Here is a 16,272-nt window from a genome sequence, read left to right as displayed (position 1 = left end):
AGGACTACTAGATTTTGCATTGATTGCAACATGTATTGCTGCTTACATTGTTTCTCAAAATTACATTCTGAAACAGCAGGATCAAAATGATTTCAACGGATCTCACCCGTTAGTGAGATTCCAGGTTAATTACGGACTCGAAAAGCTTTGGTAAATGGTTCACAAAAAAATAGGCACGAAAAATCACGTTTTTTTTTTGTTTAAACTGCATTTTGGGATAATAAATAAATTTTTTGAGGAATTTCATTGGCACCGTCGGAAAGAGATCTTAAGCAATAAAAATATATGTGCCTCAATTTTTTCTAGTGTCGAATAGTCTTAGTTATTGGCCGTTGAAAAGCAGTGTACCGGTAGTGGCGTTTTGGCCGTTTAAGGGTTAATATGATTTGCCAAAGCTTTCTTTACAAATGAACATTTATAGAAAAGGTTTGAGTAATTGTAAGAGATAGTTAGGTGTTTTAAAAAGGTTAAAGATCTAGAATCTCTTTTGAAAACTTTGTTTAAATCTTTGAAAAACATTTTAAATATTCTCTTAAAATAATTTGTCAGAATGGAAAATTATTTTTAATTTTCCTAGGAATCTTAAGAAAATGTCTTTATGCTTTTGAAGCCTTTCACAATTCTTTTGAAAAGAATTAAATTTTTTTGTTTAAAATCTGCGAAAATCTACATTTTGTTTTATATTAGGCTATCATTTCAATTTTTACATTAGGTTTGAATCTTTTCAAAACGTCTACATATCTCTTAAAACTACTCAAATTTCGCTTACAAATTTAAAATGTTCAATTGTTATTTATACATCCAAATTTTAAAGAAATGTTCTAAAATTTGCAGGATTTTCTGAAAATTGTATAAGAAATTCAATTCATTTTGACAGATATTTAGAAGTGCTGAAAAAATTTCCAAAATAATTTTAAATTTAAAGCCTATTTAAAACAACTTCTAGATTTCTCAAGATTTTGAAATAAAATTTTGAAGCTTTCCAAGGATGTTTAAACTGTTTAAAAAGAAAATAATCCAATATCTAATTTAAGAAGTGTTTAATTTAAAAAATTTCAATTTTTCAATATTTGATGTTTCTAGCTTAAAATTCCTTAAAATTATGTAATTTTGAAAGTTTTAAAATTTAATGATTGATTTTTTAATTTAGAGCATTGAAAATGATAACGTAGATTTATATATTTTTTTATTGAAAAATATTAGTACCTTCAGTTTTATACGCGTAAATTATTGAGCATTTAAATACAAAATTTTGTAATTAAAAACTTTTTAATTTCAATTTTAAAAGTTCAAAATTTAACAGTTCCACTTGAAGTGTTTTCATTTGCAGCTCATTTTTTATTACCTCAAGTGGTAAATTTTTAAGCTTTAGTATTCCATTTTTTCAATTTCAATGAAAGTGAAAAAATTTTGCGAACCGGGAAATGAACGGGAATTTATTTCGTCAATTAAAACGGCCACCCTGCAAAGTTTTTTTTCTTTCTTGAGTGAAAGATCTTTATTTGTTGAAAATTCGTCTTTGTTTCTAAAATTCTTTTTTAAATTTCAACATTTTTGTTTGAAATATAAACTATGATACTTTGTTCGGAATATCTTGTTTTGTTGAAAATTCTAGAACAAAATTTAATTGTATAAAAAAAATTAATAAGTTTTTAATTTATATCTGAAATACTGTCTTATTCTGTATGACAAGTATTACAAGATTATGATGCTCGTACTTGATTATATGATAATGATCAAGGAAAATGAAAAATTAGTCAAGGCAAAATCAGGGAATTTTGAAACTGAAGTTCTGCTAGCATCGTTTAGAAAAAAATTCTTCAAAACTAGAAATTACGTACAGTGAGAGGGGGGTGGGGTAGAAATATTTTGTTACGGTGTTGTTGCAGGGGGTTTGGGGGGAGGGGGCGTCTTAGAGAGGGCCTACAATCTGTTACGTAATTTAAATACGGCCCCTAAAAGATACCATGAATTACAAAAATGTTGTAAAAATGTAATCAATAAATAAATAATTAATTTTAGGGACAACCTTTTATGGAGAGTCTTTTTGAAAACAAAGCTCTCCTCTATTCTCTGGTAGGAAGTACCGTTGCCATTTTAGCCCTGGCGTCTGGATTTATTCCCGACACTGCCTACGAATTCGAAATTGTGGATTTCCCAAGCGAAGTGAGTGTTTAAAAAATGCATATATTATTATTATTATTATTATTATTATTATTATTATCATAAAGTGGTTCATGCTTGGACGGAAATAAAAATAATTCTTTTTCTGTTACAGTTCCGCAAAACCTTAGTTCAAATTCTAATAGCTAATTTCGTGATGGTTTATCTGGTTGACAGAATCTGTCGCTGGTTATTTGGCGAGGGAAAGCACGTAAAACTGTGATTAAATTGCGATTATTTAACAAATTTCATATTCAATAATCAGGATCTTACTGAAAACTAAAGAGCTCATCTACCTATTTTTCGCATACATCGACAGTCTTATTTCATACGAGTAGTTTACTATTTCTCACTTAGGTATCTAAAAGCAATAGCACAAGCACATCGTCCATAAAAAATACTCTCTGTGAAGGAAGAAAAGAGTTTATTCGGGAGCAGTTAAATTAATACCGAGAAGGACACTCCAATTGTAAATAAATAATCTCGAGTTCATTCTCAGAAAGTAAACATTTTTTAATACATTCCGTAGCGAAGCAGGAAATTATTGAAACAATTTGAAAGTGTAGAGTATACATCTTTATTTGGAACTAATAATGATTTCTGTACTTGTAACTTGTATTGGAAAATAGTGTGTGTACGATTTTTCTCACTTTGAGCGAGGACAATGAATTTTTGCAGCTTTTTGTGTGATTATTTGAAGTATGTTTGGAAATTAAATATTAGGTAGAATTCTGTAACATACGAGCGACTGAAAGTCTGAGTTATGAAGGAAAATCAGTAAAAAGTAAATGAAAATACTTTCTCTTTATACCTTCGGTATATGCGATGGAAATGTAAAAATATAAATAGGTTGTCTTATAAAGTCGAATTACATGTATCTTATTTGTATAATTTGTATTGTAAGTCAGCGATTATTACTGATTAATAAACATCATTCCTTCGTGCGGATGTTTTATCAAAATGAGATTTCTTTTTTATTTAGCGGCAATAATTAACTCACTCGGTTCAAAGATCAAAAATAGTAACAGGAGGGAAAAATATAAATTGAAGTTTAAAATGACCTTCATCATTGACCTGAAAAATCGTCATTTTCCTTCTTAAATTTTGGCTTTAAAACCAAAATTTGACCATTTTTTGAAGTTAAAAGAAATTATTTTATTGCCAAATTTCACACGTATATAATTTATCTACATTATTATAAATAATTTATTAATCAATTACTTCAAACTTAATAATAGATTTTCTATAATTTTTCATAATTTGTTTTTTTACCTGAAAAATTTGGAATTGTTGGAATTTTTATATACCCGGAAAAGCCTGGGAAGATTTTTTAAAGGCATGACAGTTTTTTGAGAGCGTGTTTAATTTTTTGGTCTTAATTGTAATATGAAATTGAATTACAATTAAAATTGATCGTTTTTAGTTAAAAATTGAAGTATCTCGTTGAAAATTCATCTTTTCACTTAAAAATTCAACAGTTTCTTTTCAATTTTTCTCTTTCTTGGCTGAAAAATCTTTCTTAGTTGAAATTTCCTCTTTTTAGGCTGAACTCAACTGTTTTCGATCAAAAATTAAACTATTTTTTGGTTTGAATATCAACTGCTAAACTTTTCTTCTAACATTTTTTAAAATGAAAATTTAATTAGTTGAAAGTTAAACCCTGTTTTTAACGTTTTTTTTTTAATTAATTTTTTCGAACTGAAAATGTGACTATCTGGTAGTTGAATATTCTACCCTTTTAATTGAGAATCGAGCTCTTTCGTTGAATATTAATTTATTTTTTTTAACTGAAAATTTAACGATTCAATTTTTATTCGAAAAATTATACTTTTTAGTTGCAGCGGTTTTTTTGTCGATATTTTTGGTTAAAAATGAAATTATTCTAGGTAAAGTTCATCATTTTAGTTGAAAATTAATTCATCACTTTCTTGGAAGAAGCAACTATTTTTTCAAACATTTTTTTTTCGTTTAAAAATTATTTGTAGGTAGATGAAAATGTAACTTCCAATTGAATATTTCATTAGTTAAGTTAAAAATTAACTTTAATTTTGTTGACTAAATATTTAACGTATTCATTTTTTGGTTGACAACTTTTTTTTTAGTTGAAAATTTATGTATAACTTTGAAAACTTTTTTTTTCGTCAACATTAGCCTTCTTGGATAAAAACTCATCTTTTTGTTTGAACATTATATTAGTTCTTTTTTTTTCGTTTGAAAATAATTTTATGGTAGCTGAAAATGTAAATGTCCTATCAATTGATTTGAAAATTCATCTCTCTGGTTGACAAATTATTATTTTTTTAGCTGAAAATTAATTTTGTTTGTTCAAAATTCGTTTTTTTTCTTCAAATTATTCTTTTTAGATGAAAACTCATCTTATTGTTTGAAATCTCAACGATTCCAGTTGATGGTTTATCATTTTAGATGAAATTGATCACTTTGCTTGAAAATAATACTGTTTTGAACATTATTTTTTTTGTAGCAACAAATATTAATGTTTGGTTGATCGTTAACTTTTTCAACGGAATATTGAACTATTCATTTTTTGGTTGGCAACTTTATCCTTCTCAGAATTTCTTCAAGATTAATCTTCTTGGTTAAAAACTCGTGGTTTTGTTTGTATATTCGTCTTTTTGATTTGAAAATTCATTTCGTTTAAAAATGTTATTTTTAGATAGAAAATTAATCTTTTTATAAATTAATATTCTCGAATGAAATTTCATATTTTTGGTTGAAAATCAAAGTATCCCAGCTAAATATTTGTCATTGTAGTTGAATATTCATCAGTTTGGTTGAAAATAAAACAACTTTGTCGAAACTTTAATTCTTTTGTTAAAATTTTATATTTTTTGTTTAAAAACTCATCCATTCCAGTTAAAAATTAGTCATTTTAGTTCAAAATTTATCACTTTGGTTGAATATTTTTTGGTGGAAAAAAAAGTTAACTGAAAATTTAATTATTCCACTTTTCAATTATTCTAGTTAAAAATTCATAATTTTAGTTCAAAATTTATCACTTTGGTTAAATATTTTTTAGTGGAAAAAAAAGGTTAACTGAAAATTTAATTCTCCCACTTTTCAATTATTCTAGTTAAAAATTCATAATTTTAGTTGAAAATTCATCATTTTATTTGATAAATAATTTCTTTTTCTGGTTGTATATTTTGTTTTTATCTAAAAATTTAATTCTTTGGTTGAACGTTAATTTTTTTAACTTAAAGTTTGATTATTCAATTTTTGGTTGACAAAATATCTTGTTTAGTTGGGGACTTTATGTATTTTGTTGAAAATTCGTCTTTAATTTTGAGTTGAAAACACAGCAGTTTAGTTGAAAATGGTTATTTTTAGATGCAAATTTAACCATTTCATTAAACATTCAAGTATTTGATTGAAAAATCTTCTTTTTCAGTAGAAATTAAATTTTTGTGTTAAAAAATGACTATTGACTGTTTTTTTTGCGTGGAAAATTATTATTTTTCACTCAAAGTTTAACTATTCCATTTTTGGTTGAAAACTGATCTTTTTAGTTAAAAAATGAATTATTTTGTTTTAAATTTGTCTTTTTTTAGTTCAAACTTAATGTATTTTGTATAAAAATCGTCTTTTTTTGTTAGAGAATTAATCTTATTGTTTGGAAATTAATTTTGTATTTGTTAAAAATTCAGTCGAAGATTCATCATTTCAGTTTAAAATTCATCACTTGGTTGAAAATTAGTTTTTTTTTGTGGGAAATTAATATTTTTAAATTGAGAATCTTAATATATTTCATTTTGGATTTTAAACTCATCTTTTTTGGTAAAAATTTTAACTGTTTGGTTGAACATAAATTTCAAAACATATATTTTTTAAGATGATAATTTATCTTGTTTGGTTTATTTTTGCGGTTAAAAATTCGATTATTCTCGTTAAAGATTTATGATTTTAGCCAGTTGATGATTCATCAATTTGGTTGAAAAACCATCAGTTCGTATTAAAATGTAACTATTTTTTAGTTGAAAATTATTTTTTTTTTTGAAAAAATGTAACTGTTTCAATTGAATATTCTAAAATTTCTTGTCGAAAATTCATCTCTTTATTTTTTTTAACGGAAAATTTGATTTCAATTTTTCGTTGACAAATTATCTTTTTTAGTTGAAAGTTTGTCTTTTTTGGTAGAAAGTATCCTTATTTAAAAAATTATTATTTTTTTTTGTTCCAAATTTAACTATTGCAGTTGAAGACTCATCATTTTAGGTAAGAAATCATCCGTAAAAATTGATCTTTTTTTAGTTAAATATTCAACTATTTTGTTGAGAATTCATGTATTTTGCTGAAACATTATCCTTTTTCACAGAAAGTGAATATTTTTGGTATTCAAATTCTTTGACTTTAAAAACGAATTCAAGAAATTATTCATTATTTTTTATGGTAGTTGTACTTAATTAATTCATAGGTTCTAATATATTTAAGAAAATTTTTAAATGTAATTTGTCAAATTTTTTTAAAGAAAAAAAATCATTATAGTAAACATGGTAAACATGGTAAAAAAATGTTTCTGCAGAATGTTGATTTTCAAATTCCAGGTCTTTTTCAGGTTTTTTAAAAGATAACTTTAAAAAAAATCTAATCCCTGCGCTGGTAGTTCCATTCCAGAAAATTTAGATTTAGAGACATTTATTGGAAGATAAAAATATCATTAACGAAGATTAATGCCATAAAATGAAACTAATGAAACTCTGACTCAAAATATTTGAAAACTTAAAGGCAATCTTTGAAAATTAATTCCTTTTTTTACTAGTTCCAATAAAATAATTAAACTACCTCCAAGAACGATAAACTAAATTTTGAAGTATTTTTAAAGCATTCATTATTTTTCAACAAATCATTGAAAAAATTATAAAATATTTCGAACGCTTGCAAAATTCAAGAAATGTAAATATTCCTTTCTGAATGAAGAATACCTTAAATTTACGAAAACATAAATTGTTAGTTTTGCCCTTGTTTTCTTTCTTACAACAAAACCGCTTTGATAAGAATTATGAGCTCTCGTAACTTTTTATGGAATGCGAGCGGCTTTCGTGATTGTCATAAATTAGCACTCGACTTTTCAAATATTTGCGTAATCATGCTTACAATCTTTTTCCATCTTTTTTATTATAATTTTTAATTGCTTGTTAATTATCAGTTTTTTTTATCAATTTTGTATTTTTAAAAGAAATTTGAAAGATTTTTTTTCAAGTTTGAATTTAAAAATTAATAAAATAATTATTCTCCATACGAATTATATTAAAGCAGAAAAAAGGATAATAAAGATCTCAACGTATCGTACTTATTTATTTGTATTTACATAACGGTTTTAAATTCTTGTTGGTTGCCAGATGACATGATCTAGTTTGTAGACTGTTATATCACCCAATTAAAGTTTTAATAATAGTGAAGGTAATGGGTATTGCATATATTAAAATGTTTCACAATATTTTTTATTAAAACCAGAGATGATTTCACAATTTTCAGATAAGAGAAGTTACAATTTTTTAATTTAGACAATTTTATAAATCATACAATTTACAATTGAATTTTTTGAAACGGGATAATTCTAGTATACTCATTTGAGAGAGTTGTACAATTTTCAATTCAGACGATTTTAATTCAAGCAATTTTAGAATTATTAATTAAAATAATTTTACAATTATTTTCAGTTATAAAAGTCATGGCATTTTAAATTTATGTATATTTTTATAATTTCTAATTGAGATAATTTTATAGTTTTCAATTCAGACAATTTTACCTTTTTCAATTTTCCAATTTTCAATTGTATTTCCTAAAAAAATGTTAAATAGGGGAAATTTAGAAGTTTTTTAATCAGGGCAGATTTGCTGTTTTGAATTTAAACATTTTCATAATTTTCAATTGAGATAATTTGATAAATTTCGAACCAGACTCCACAATTTTCGACTGGAACAGTTTTTAAATTTTCAATTGTGACAATTTTCATTGAATATGAGTATACAATTTTTTAAATGCATATTTTCAATTTAACACTATAAAACTTTACTATTTTCAAGTAAAGCAATTTTAAATTTTCTGCATAAATGGCGATTTCAGACAATTTTAATGTTATCATTTGGAATATTTTTATAATTTTCAATGAAGACCATTTTTAATTTAAACCATTTTTAAATTTTCAATTAAGACAATTTGCAATTAATACAACTTTTTTCATTTTCAATAGATACAATTTTCAATTGTCAAACCCAATTGCAACTTCTGAATAAATATTCATTTGGGACCATTTTTTCAAGTTTTTAACTGGGACATATTTGCCGTTTTGAATTTAAGCATTTTCATAAATTTCAATTGGAATAATTTTACAATTATCAAATGAGAACTTTTAATTTTCAATTGGGACATTTTTTAAATGATAAATTCAGAAATTTTTTTCATTTTTTTAGCTTTCAATTATGTCAGTTTTGCTATTTTTATTTATACAATTTTAAATTGTATTTTCGAATAAATGTCCATTTGAGATAATTTTATCATTTTCAATTTGGACAGTTTTTCCATTTAAAATGGTGACATTTTTGTAATTTTCAGTTCAAAATTTACTTTTTTTAAATTAGGATAATTTACATATGGTAATTTTGGTATTTTTTATAATTTTCAATTAAGACAATTTTCGGTTAAAACAATTTTATAATTTTAAAATTAAGTCAAGTTAAATTTTAAAATGGGACATTCATACTATTTTAAATTTCTATATATTTTTAGAATGTTCAATTAAGATCATTTTATAATTTTTAATGTAGACAATTTTGTCAATTTTAATTTTTCAGTTTAAAATTGCATTTTCTGAATAAATTTTCACTTTAGACGATTTAAAAATTTATGAATTGGGACAGTTTTTCCGGTTTGAATTTAATCCTTTTCATAACTTTCAATTGATATAATTTAAAAAAATTCAATTAGGACAAGTTTCAATAGAACAATTTTAGAATTTTCAATAAAGATAATTTCACAATTTTTAAAAGATTCAATTTCCAACTGGGACAGTCATACCATTTTAAATTTATGTATATTTTTAGAACTTTAAATAGAAATAATTTCACAATTTTCAATTCAAACAATCTTACTATTTTTATTTGTCCAATTTTCAATTCTATTTTTGAATATAATAATATTTTTACACTATTTTTTAATAATGTTTTTCATTTGAAACGATTTAAATTTTTGAATTGGCTCGTTTTTACCGTTTTGAATTTAAACATTTTCATAATTTTCAATTGCGATAATTTTACAACTTTGAAATTAGACTTTACCATTTTCTATTGGGAAAGTTTTCAAATGTTTAATTAACACAATTTTCAATAAATACGATTATACAATTTTTAATGTCATAGTTTAAAATTTTTTCATATTCAATTAAAAGAAGTTTAAATTTTTATAATTTTCAAATAAGGCAATCTTACTATTACCATTTACTATACTACTATATACCATTTTCAATTATACAATTTCCAACTATATTTTCTGACTAAATGTTCATTTTTAATATTCCTGATAATTAAGACAATTTTATAAGCTTCATTTTTTCATCTTTTAATTATGACCATTTTACCATTTTAATTGGTATAGTTTGCAATTATATTTCCTGCATAAATGTCAACTTGGGCGACATTTTATATTTAAATTTGAATTGCAAACATTTTAATTTGAGATATTATTAGAATTTTCAATTCAGAAAATCTTAAAATTATCAATTGTCAAATTTCCAACATAATATCTTGAATAAATGTTCATTTGATACAATTTTACAAACAATTCAATTGGGACAGTTTTACCATTTTAAATTGGGGCATTTTTAATATTTCCATCCGTCACAATTTACAAGTTTACCATTTTCGATAGAGACAATTTTCAATTTTACAAAAAATATAAAACCGGAAGCAACAAATGACGACTTCGAGAAAATATCCGATCTGATCAACATGCTTAATTGCGTCAGCGTACCCTTATATTCGTGATCACATTTATGTTTAGAAATAATAATGCTTATATGGAAAAGGCACGTGTGTTTACAAAATTATGCACGTGCAAGATATAATTATTTTCTAAAATAAAATATAAAAAACGACTATTTTAAAAATGGCATGCGTATTTTGTATAAGTATAGTGCTACCAAATTTTTCTTAGAAATTATAGATTCTTGAAAGTAAATCATTGTTTTCAAAACTGCAGGTGCTTAAAGTTCGAATATTCCAATTTTTTTGTTTTTATCTTGAAGGTTTCACATTTGCAGGATCTTAAGAATTTTTTAAATCCGTGAGCACATAAATCGTCAATTGCAGCGTTTTAAAATTTTTAATTGAGGCATTTTTATTTTTAGAATTTATCGTCTAAAATTTATTATTTCAATTTAGAAACTTAATACTATGTCAGCTTGGGAAACAAAAAATGATCTTAAAAGACTTTCGATTTTCAAAATTGAGATACTTTTCGAATTTTGAAGAATATAAATTTCTTTGCTACGAATTTTTTCAACTAAGAAAATTGCAAGTCTTTTCACATTTAAAACATTATTTCGTAGCTTTAGGAAACATTCTAAATATTTCTCTCTCGAGTTTTCATTTATATCACCCGGAGATTTGTTTGAATTCACAAAAAAATAAATTTTGTTTTTTTCGAAAAACATGATATTTAAACGTAGTGCCAAAGCCCATGAAGTTTGACATGTATTTCCCATAGGAAAAACATACCTAATTTTTTGTGCATGAGTGAAAAAATGGGGTTTGCGAGTTTCTGGCGCTAATTATGATTTATTATGCTTTTTTTTAATGCAAATTGTTTCTAATATATAAAATACTACTTTATACTAATAATTATATTTTTAAATAAATTGTTTAAACAATTTATTATTGTTTTTATCAATTTTCTCTTAGAACAGAGATAGAAAGTCACGGTTTTTTTCCAAACTAATTTGACTTTTTATCGAATTTCTACTTAGCGTGAGTTAATAATTAGTATTTCAATTCAGCAAAAATAATTATTTAAGCAAATTATTATTGTTCATAACTATCTCATTCTTTATCAATGCTAGAAAATTGCGGTTTCTTTTTAAAAATTTTAACTTTTTACCCACTTATAACTTAGTACAGCAATAAATAATGCAAGTGAACATAAAAATTGCTTGAAAATTGTTTATAACTATCTTCTCTTAGAGTAATGCTAGAAAGCTACTTTTTTCGGAAATCTTTAGATTTGTTTTCACTTTTTAGTTATGAACAAATAATAAGTGAACTTCAACAAGAATTTTCTTTGATAGTTTTGTGTTTTTTTAAAGTGAATTAATATTGTTCTTCTCCCAATATTAAAAGAAAATGATTTAAACAAAAAAGTTATCTTGAACAAGACACAAAAACAAAGAATGAAATTATTAGGAGTATGTGGGAGGACTAGGCCTTTGTAAATGAGTCGTAAACATTTTTTTTTTTTAATTACAACAAGAAGTTTATTGCAAAGCGTATAAAAAGAAAAATGGTTGAATCCAACTGTTTTTGATTTGAAATAAAAATATTTTTGTTGTGTTTAAATATCAACTATTACATTTTTCGCTGAAAATTAATTTTGTTTGTTATTCAACTACTGGGTGAAATTTGAACAACTTTGTTGAAAATGCATTTTTTTTGTGGAGGATTCATCATTCTAATTTAAAATCCATATAAATTTTCAACTATAATAATTAATGATGAATTTTTTTACTAAAAGGTTGAATTTTCAACTAAAGAAGATACATTTTCAGCCAAACGCAGAAAATTTAAATTTTCAATTACAAAAACTAATTTTCCATAAGGAAAAGAACTTCCAACATAATATTCAGTTAATTTTTTAACCAAATTAATAATATTTTAACTATAATGAGGGATCTTCAATAAAAGATGAATTTTAAATCAAATAGTTTAATTTTCGACCAAACATGAGTTTTTAACCATTTAGTTGAAGTTTCAACTGAAAAAAATAAATTTTAATTAAAAAACAGATTAATTAGAATTGCAGTTAAAAACTTAATTTTCAACAAGAAAAGAACTTAGCAAAATAGGTATCTAATTTTTTAACCAAAGAAATACATTTTTAACTATGATAATGCATCTTCAATAATGAAATGAATTTTTAACAAAATAGTTGAATTTTCGATCAAACACTAGTGAAACAAGTTCATTAAAAAAAAACAACTTTCAACAAAATTGTTAAAGTTTTAACCTAAATGAATTTCCAAATAAAATGAGAAATCTCTATCCAAAAAAATTAATTTTTAACCGAGAAGATGTCTTTAACAAAATGTATGAATTTCGAACCAAATAGTTGAATTTTTAACTAAAGAAGATAAATTTTCAAACAAATGTGAAATAGTTAAATTGTTAACGGAAGAGGTAAACTTATAATAATGAAGCTCCAATAGAAAAATAAATAATAAATTTAAAACCAAATAGTTGAATTTCCTACCAAAAAGATGAATTTTCAATCAGATATGTAGTTGAATTTACAATTAAAGAAGGCAATTTTTCAACTTAAGATGGAATAGTTAAATTTTAAATTAAAAAAATTAACGTTCAACAAAAAAAAAGTATTTTGAAAAAAATACCTAATTTTTTAAAGAAAAAAAATGAATTTTCAAGTATAATGATGGATCTTCAACATAAACATTAATTTTAAACCAAATATGTAGTTGAATTTTTAACCAAAGGATTACTTTTCTACCAAAACGATCAATTTAGAACAAAATACATCAATTTTAAACTAAAAAAGGTCAATTTTCACCCAAAAATTGAATAGTTGTATTTTTGGTAAGAAATTGTTAACAAAGAAACTAAATTTTAAACAAAATGATTGCATTTTTAATCAAAGAAATTAATTTTCAACTAAATGATGAATCGTTGATAATAAAATTCATTTACAACCAAATAATTCAATTTTTCAATTAAATAATGATATTTTCAGTAACAAAAATGATTAGAAATAAATTCTTTAAACAATTATGTTTGTTAACTTGAATCAATGGATGCGTTACTCTAAGTAAAACGTTGACAAAAAAAGGAACATTTCAGAAAAAACGCAAATATCTAGCATTACTATGAGAGAAAATAGTGATAAACAATGATCATTTGTTTAAAGAATTTTTTTGTTCAATTTAATTATTTTTGACCTCGCTCCAAGTGAAAAGTGCATAAAAATCTAAATATTTCAGAAAGAACCTCAAATTTTTTGCTTTATTCAAAGGTAATATTATTAAAAATGAAAACAATTTATTTAAGCAATTATGTTTCTTTACTTGAACTAATTTTTACCTCATTCTGAGGGAAAATTTGACAGGCATTGGAAAATAAAAATAGAAAGGTGGTTATAAATAATAATCATCATTTGTTTAAGGAATTATGTTAATTAAATTGCATTAATTTCTATCTCGCTTTAAGTGAAAAGTAAACAAAAACTTTAATATTTCTCGAAAAACCGCAACTTTCTAGTATTATTAAAGAGAATGTTATTTTTAAATTGTTTAAACCACTATGTATAAGAGAAAATGGCTAAAAAATTAACAAATTGTTTAAACAATTTATTCGGATACGATTATCAGTAAAAAGTAGTAATTTAGGCATTAAAAAGAATTTGTATTTATAAAACCATTATAAAATCATAATTATCGCCAAAAACTCGTAAAAACCAACTTTTCTCGTATGGGGTTTTTTATGGGGGTAATGTTTAGAAAAAAATATTTATTTGTATTCTATAGATAATTGTACAGAACAATGTTGAGATTCCACTGGATTCGCCTAATATTTAAGATTCTGAATAACATTTACAAAAATGTCCCTTTAGCGAAACCTCTAAATATAATTTTTTTTTAAAGCACATTTATTTTTTTGAGGCTCCTATTATTATCCATGTTAACAAAATTTAAGAATTGTCATTCTGAATAGTCTAGAGGAAGGTCAAACGTATTCTTTTTTTATTATGAATTGGGAATCGTAAGTAGGGAAACCAAGGCGCGTCGACCGAGCGATCAGAGTGAACCGGTTACAGTCGTGACTCGTCGTCTGTCCTGTGTTTGTTGCATTTTAAGTACTGGCAGCTCGGATCTAAAATCGTAACAGATGCTCACTTCTTTCCCTTCTCTTCCAATTATTTTAATCCACAAAAACAAAGTCAACAAAATAAAAATGTCCCCACTCATAAAATTCGTAAGTCCCTTATTCATTTCCCATCTCTGTTATAAATATTGAATAAAAATTTAAAAGTGAGTGGAAACTGCTGGTAAATTCACCTTTATTTTCAATTACAAACAAAAATTTTTGTCAACACCACAAAAAGAAAAATGTTTCAAAGTTTATTGTTTTGCGTTTCTTGAACCTTGGTTGTCAGGAAATTTGAATTTCTAATCAGTTCATTCATTTCAGTGAACTCTAAAAAGGAAAGCTCTTTTTTTTATTTGAATTTTTCAATCAGTGAGATTTATAAATTATATTATTACTATTATTATTAAACTGTTTTTTATATGTAAAAATAAGAAAAAGTGCCAATAGTGAATTTGCTGTTGAAGAGAATAGTAAACACGTGGCTTTATTTGTTTAGAGTGATAAGATTACTTTTCTGTTAAGTGAAACTTGTGAGATTTAGTGATAGTAGAATAGAAAAAATAAGTTCAGTGATAAGTTCGCCTTCGTTTGGAGGAAGCTGGTTGTTGGATCGTCTACTAAATTTAAAGAGGATCTATTTATAAGGTAAATGAGAGTGTATCTTTTAGTTTCTGTCATATGAGCTAAACGTGGTGAATTATCTTTTGGTGCAAGATGAAAAAACTTGACCATTCATTATCTCTTATCAGGAATTTAATAATTTTCCCTGATAACAGGCCGATAGAAAATTAGAGAAGATTTAAATTTTAAATACACATTTTGTCTTATAAAAATTAGAATAACATTTTCTTCTGTTTAGATTTTTATCTTCTTTTTTTTTTAAATTTATTTTAGGGGCAACCTCCCTAAAATGGATAATTCCTTATACGGTAGATAATAATTATTTAAAAATATTAATGTATGTAAAATAATTGAATTTAATTAAAAGTTAAGACACTATACGTATTAATAATTCGAAATTAAAGTTAATAATTTTTCTTTTATTTGTTCTATTAATTAATGATTATTCATCGTATTAATGATTTTGCTTTAAAATGTTTAAGAAAGTATTCCAAGACCTTTTTAAATTTTAATTTAAAATGAATTTAACAACTTTGTAATTTGAATGTAAAATCGTTAAATCAACAAAGTCAGCATTGCTGTAAGTAAACAAAGCCGTTTACTTAGTTATGAAACCTTAAATGAAACTCGTTTATGTTAATTGCTCGGACGTGTTTCTGAGTAACTGTAATTAGCCATCTCTTTTAGTTCTAAAAAAAAGATTTTTAAAAGTCTAGTTGAAGTGAATCTTAAAAAGGTATTACGGAAGTTCAATAAAAAAATTTCAATATTTAATTAAAATGCTAACAGAATATACGCTGCATATAACAAACTTTATTACATCAAAAATAATAATGAATCCTTTATTCTAAATAATTTTGAATTTTATAAGAAAATTATATATTTTCTGTTACTCAATTATATATTAGAGCGGGCCGAAATTTTTTTTATTAATTAGATTAATTGCTACTAGCACTTCACTTTTGTTAAAATGTGCCTAAAGTTATAAAAAAAAATTCTTGTCTATTTTTGGTGCTCTTTTTATTAAAATAAAGAAATACATAATATATAATACAAAATGTACAAAAAATTAGAAATTAAAAAAAAAAGTTAATCAATTTGCCAAATAACGAGAAATTTTTTAATTTTAATTTGTTCCTAATACTGCAAAGAAACTTTGAAGTTAGTGTCATGCCAAAAATCGGATCTCTGAAGAAAAGTTTTTCTATGATTTTAAGAAACTGATGATATTATTTCAAAGAAAAAACATTATTTTCAATGAAGAAATGTTTAAACTTACGAAAAAAATTATTTTAACCATGTTTTTTTCATTTGAATTTTTTCTTACTAACGCTTTTCACCAACTTTTGAAAAATGATTGAATTTGAACCAATGATGGCTAGTT

At 24.4% G+C, this 16,272-nt stretch overlaps 2 protein-coding genes across 4 annotated transcripts in view; both read left to right on the top strand.

Annotated features, from left to right (window-relative positions):
- The window catches only part of LOC117179399 (manganese-transporting ATPase 13A1), a 73,406-nt gene extending 70,286 nt beyond the window's left edge, over positions 1-3,120 (top strand). Inside the window, exons 13-14 of the mRNA XM_033371150.1 lie at positions 2,023-2,166; positions 2,279-3,120. Of these exons, the coding sequence (XP_033227041.1) occupies positions 2,023-2,166; positions 2,279-2,386 (252 nt within the window). The 3' untranslated portion in view covers positions 2,387-3,120. The remainder of the gene's footprint in view (positions 1-2,022; positions 2,167-2,278) is intronic.
- Positions 3,121-14,207: 11,087 nt separating this feature from the next.
- The window catches only part of LOC117174233 (sodium-coupled monocarboxylate transporter 2-like), a 30,866-nt gene continuing 28,801 nt past the window's right edge, over positions 14,208-16,272 (top strand). The window contains exons 1-2 of one of the 3 annotated variants that reach the window (XM_033363117.1): positions 14,208-14,372; positions 14,589-14,912. The gene's annotated coding sequence lies outside the window, so the exon portion shown is untranslated. Of the gene's footprint in view, positions 14,429-14,588; positions 14,913-16,272 lie in introns of all 3 variants that reach the window. The other 2 variants (XM_033363126.1, XM_033363136.1) reach the window with 2 other exon arrangements.

The sequence above is a fragment of the Belonocnema kinseyi genome, chromosome 1, assembly GCF_010883055.1.
Source record: "Belonocnema kinseyi isolate 2016_QV_RU_SX_M_011 chromosome 1, B_treatae_v1, whole genome shotgun sequence".
NCBI classification, from domain to species: domain Eukaryota; kingdom Metazoa; phylum Arthropoda; class Insecta; order Hymenoptera; family Cynipidae; genus Belonocnema; species Belonocnema kinseyi.
Note: the sequence above shows the minus strand (reverse complement) of the source record. Positions and strands in the feature narration are given on the sequence as shown.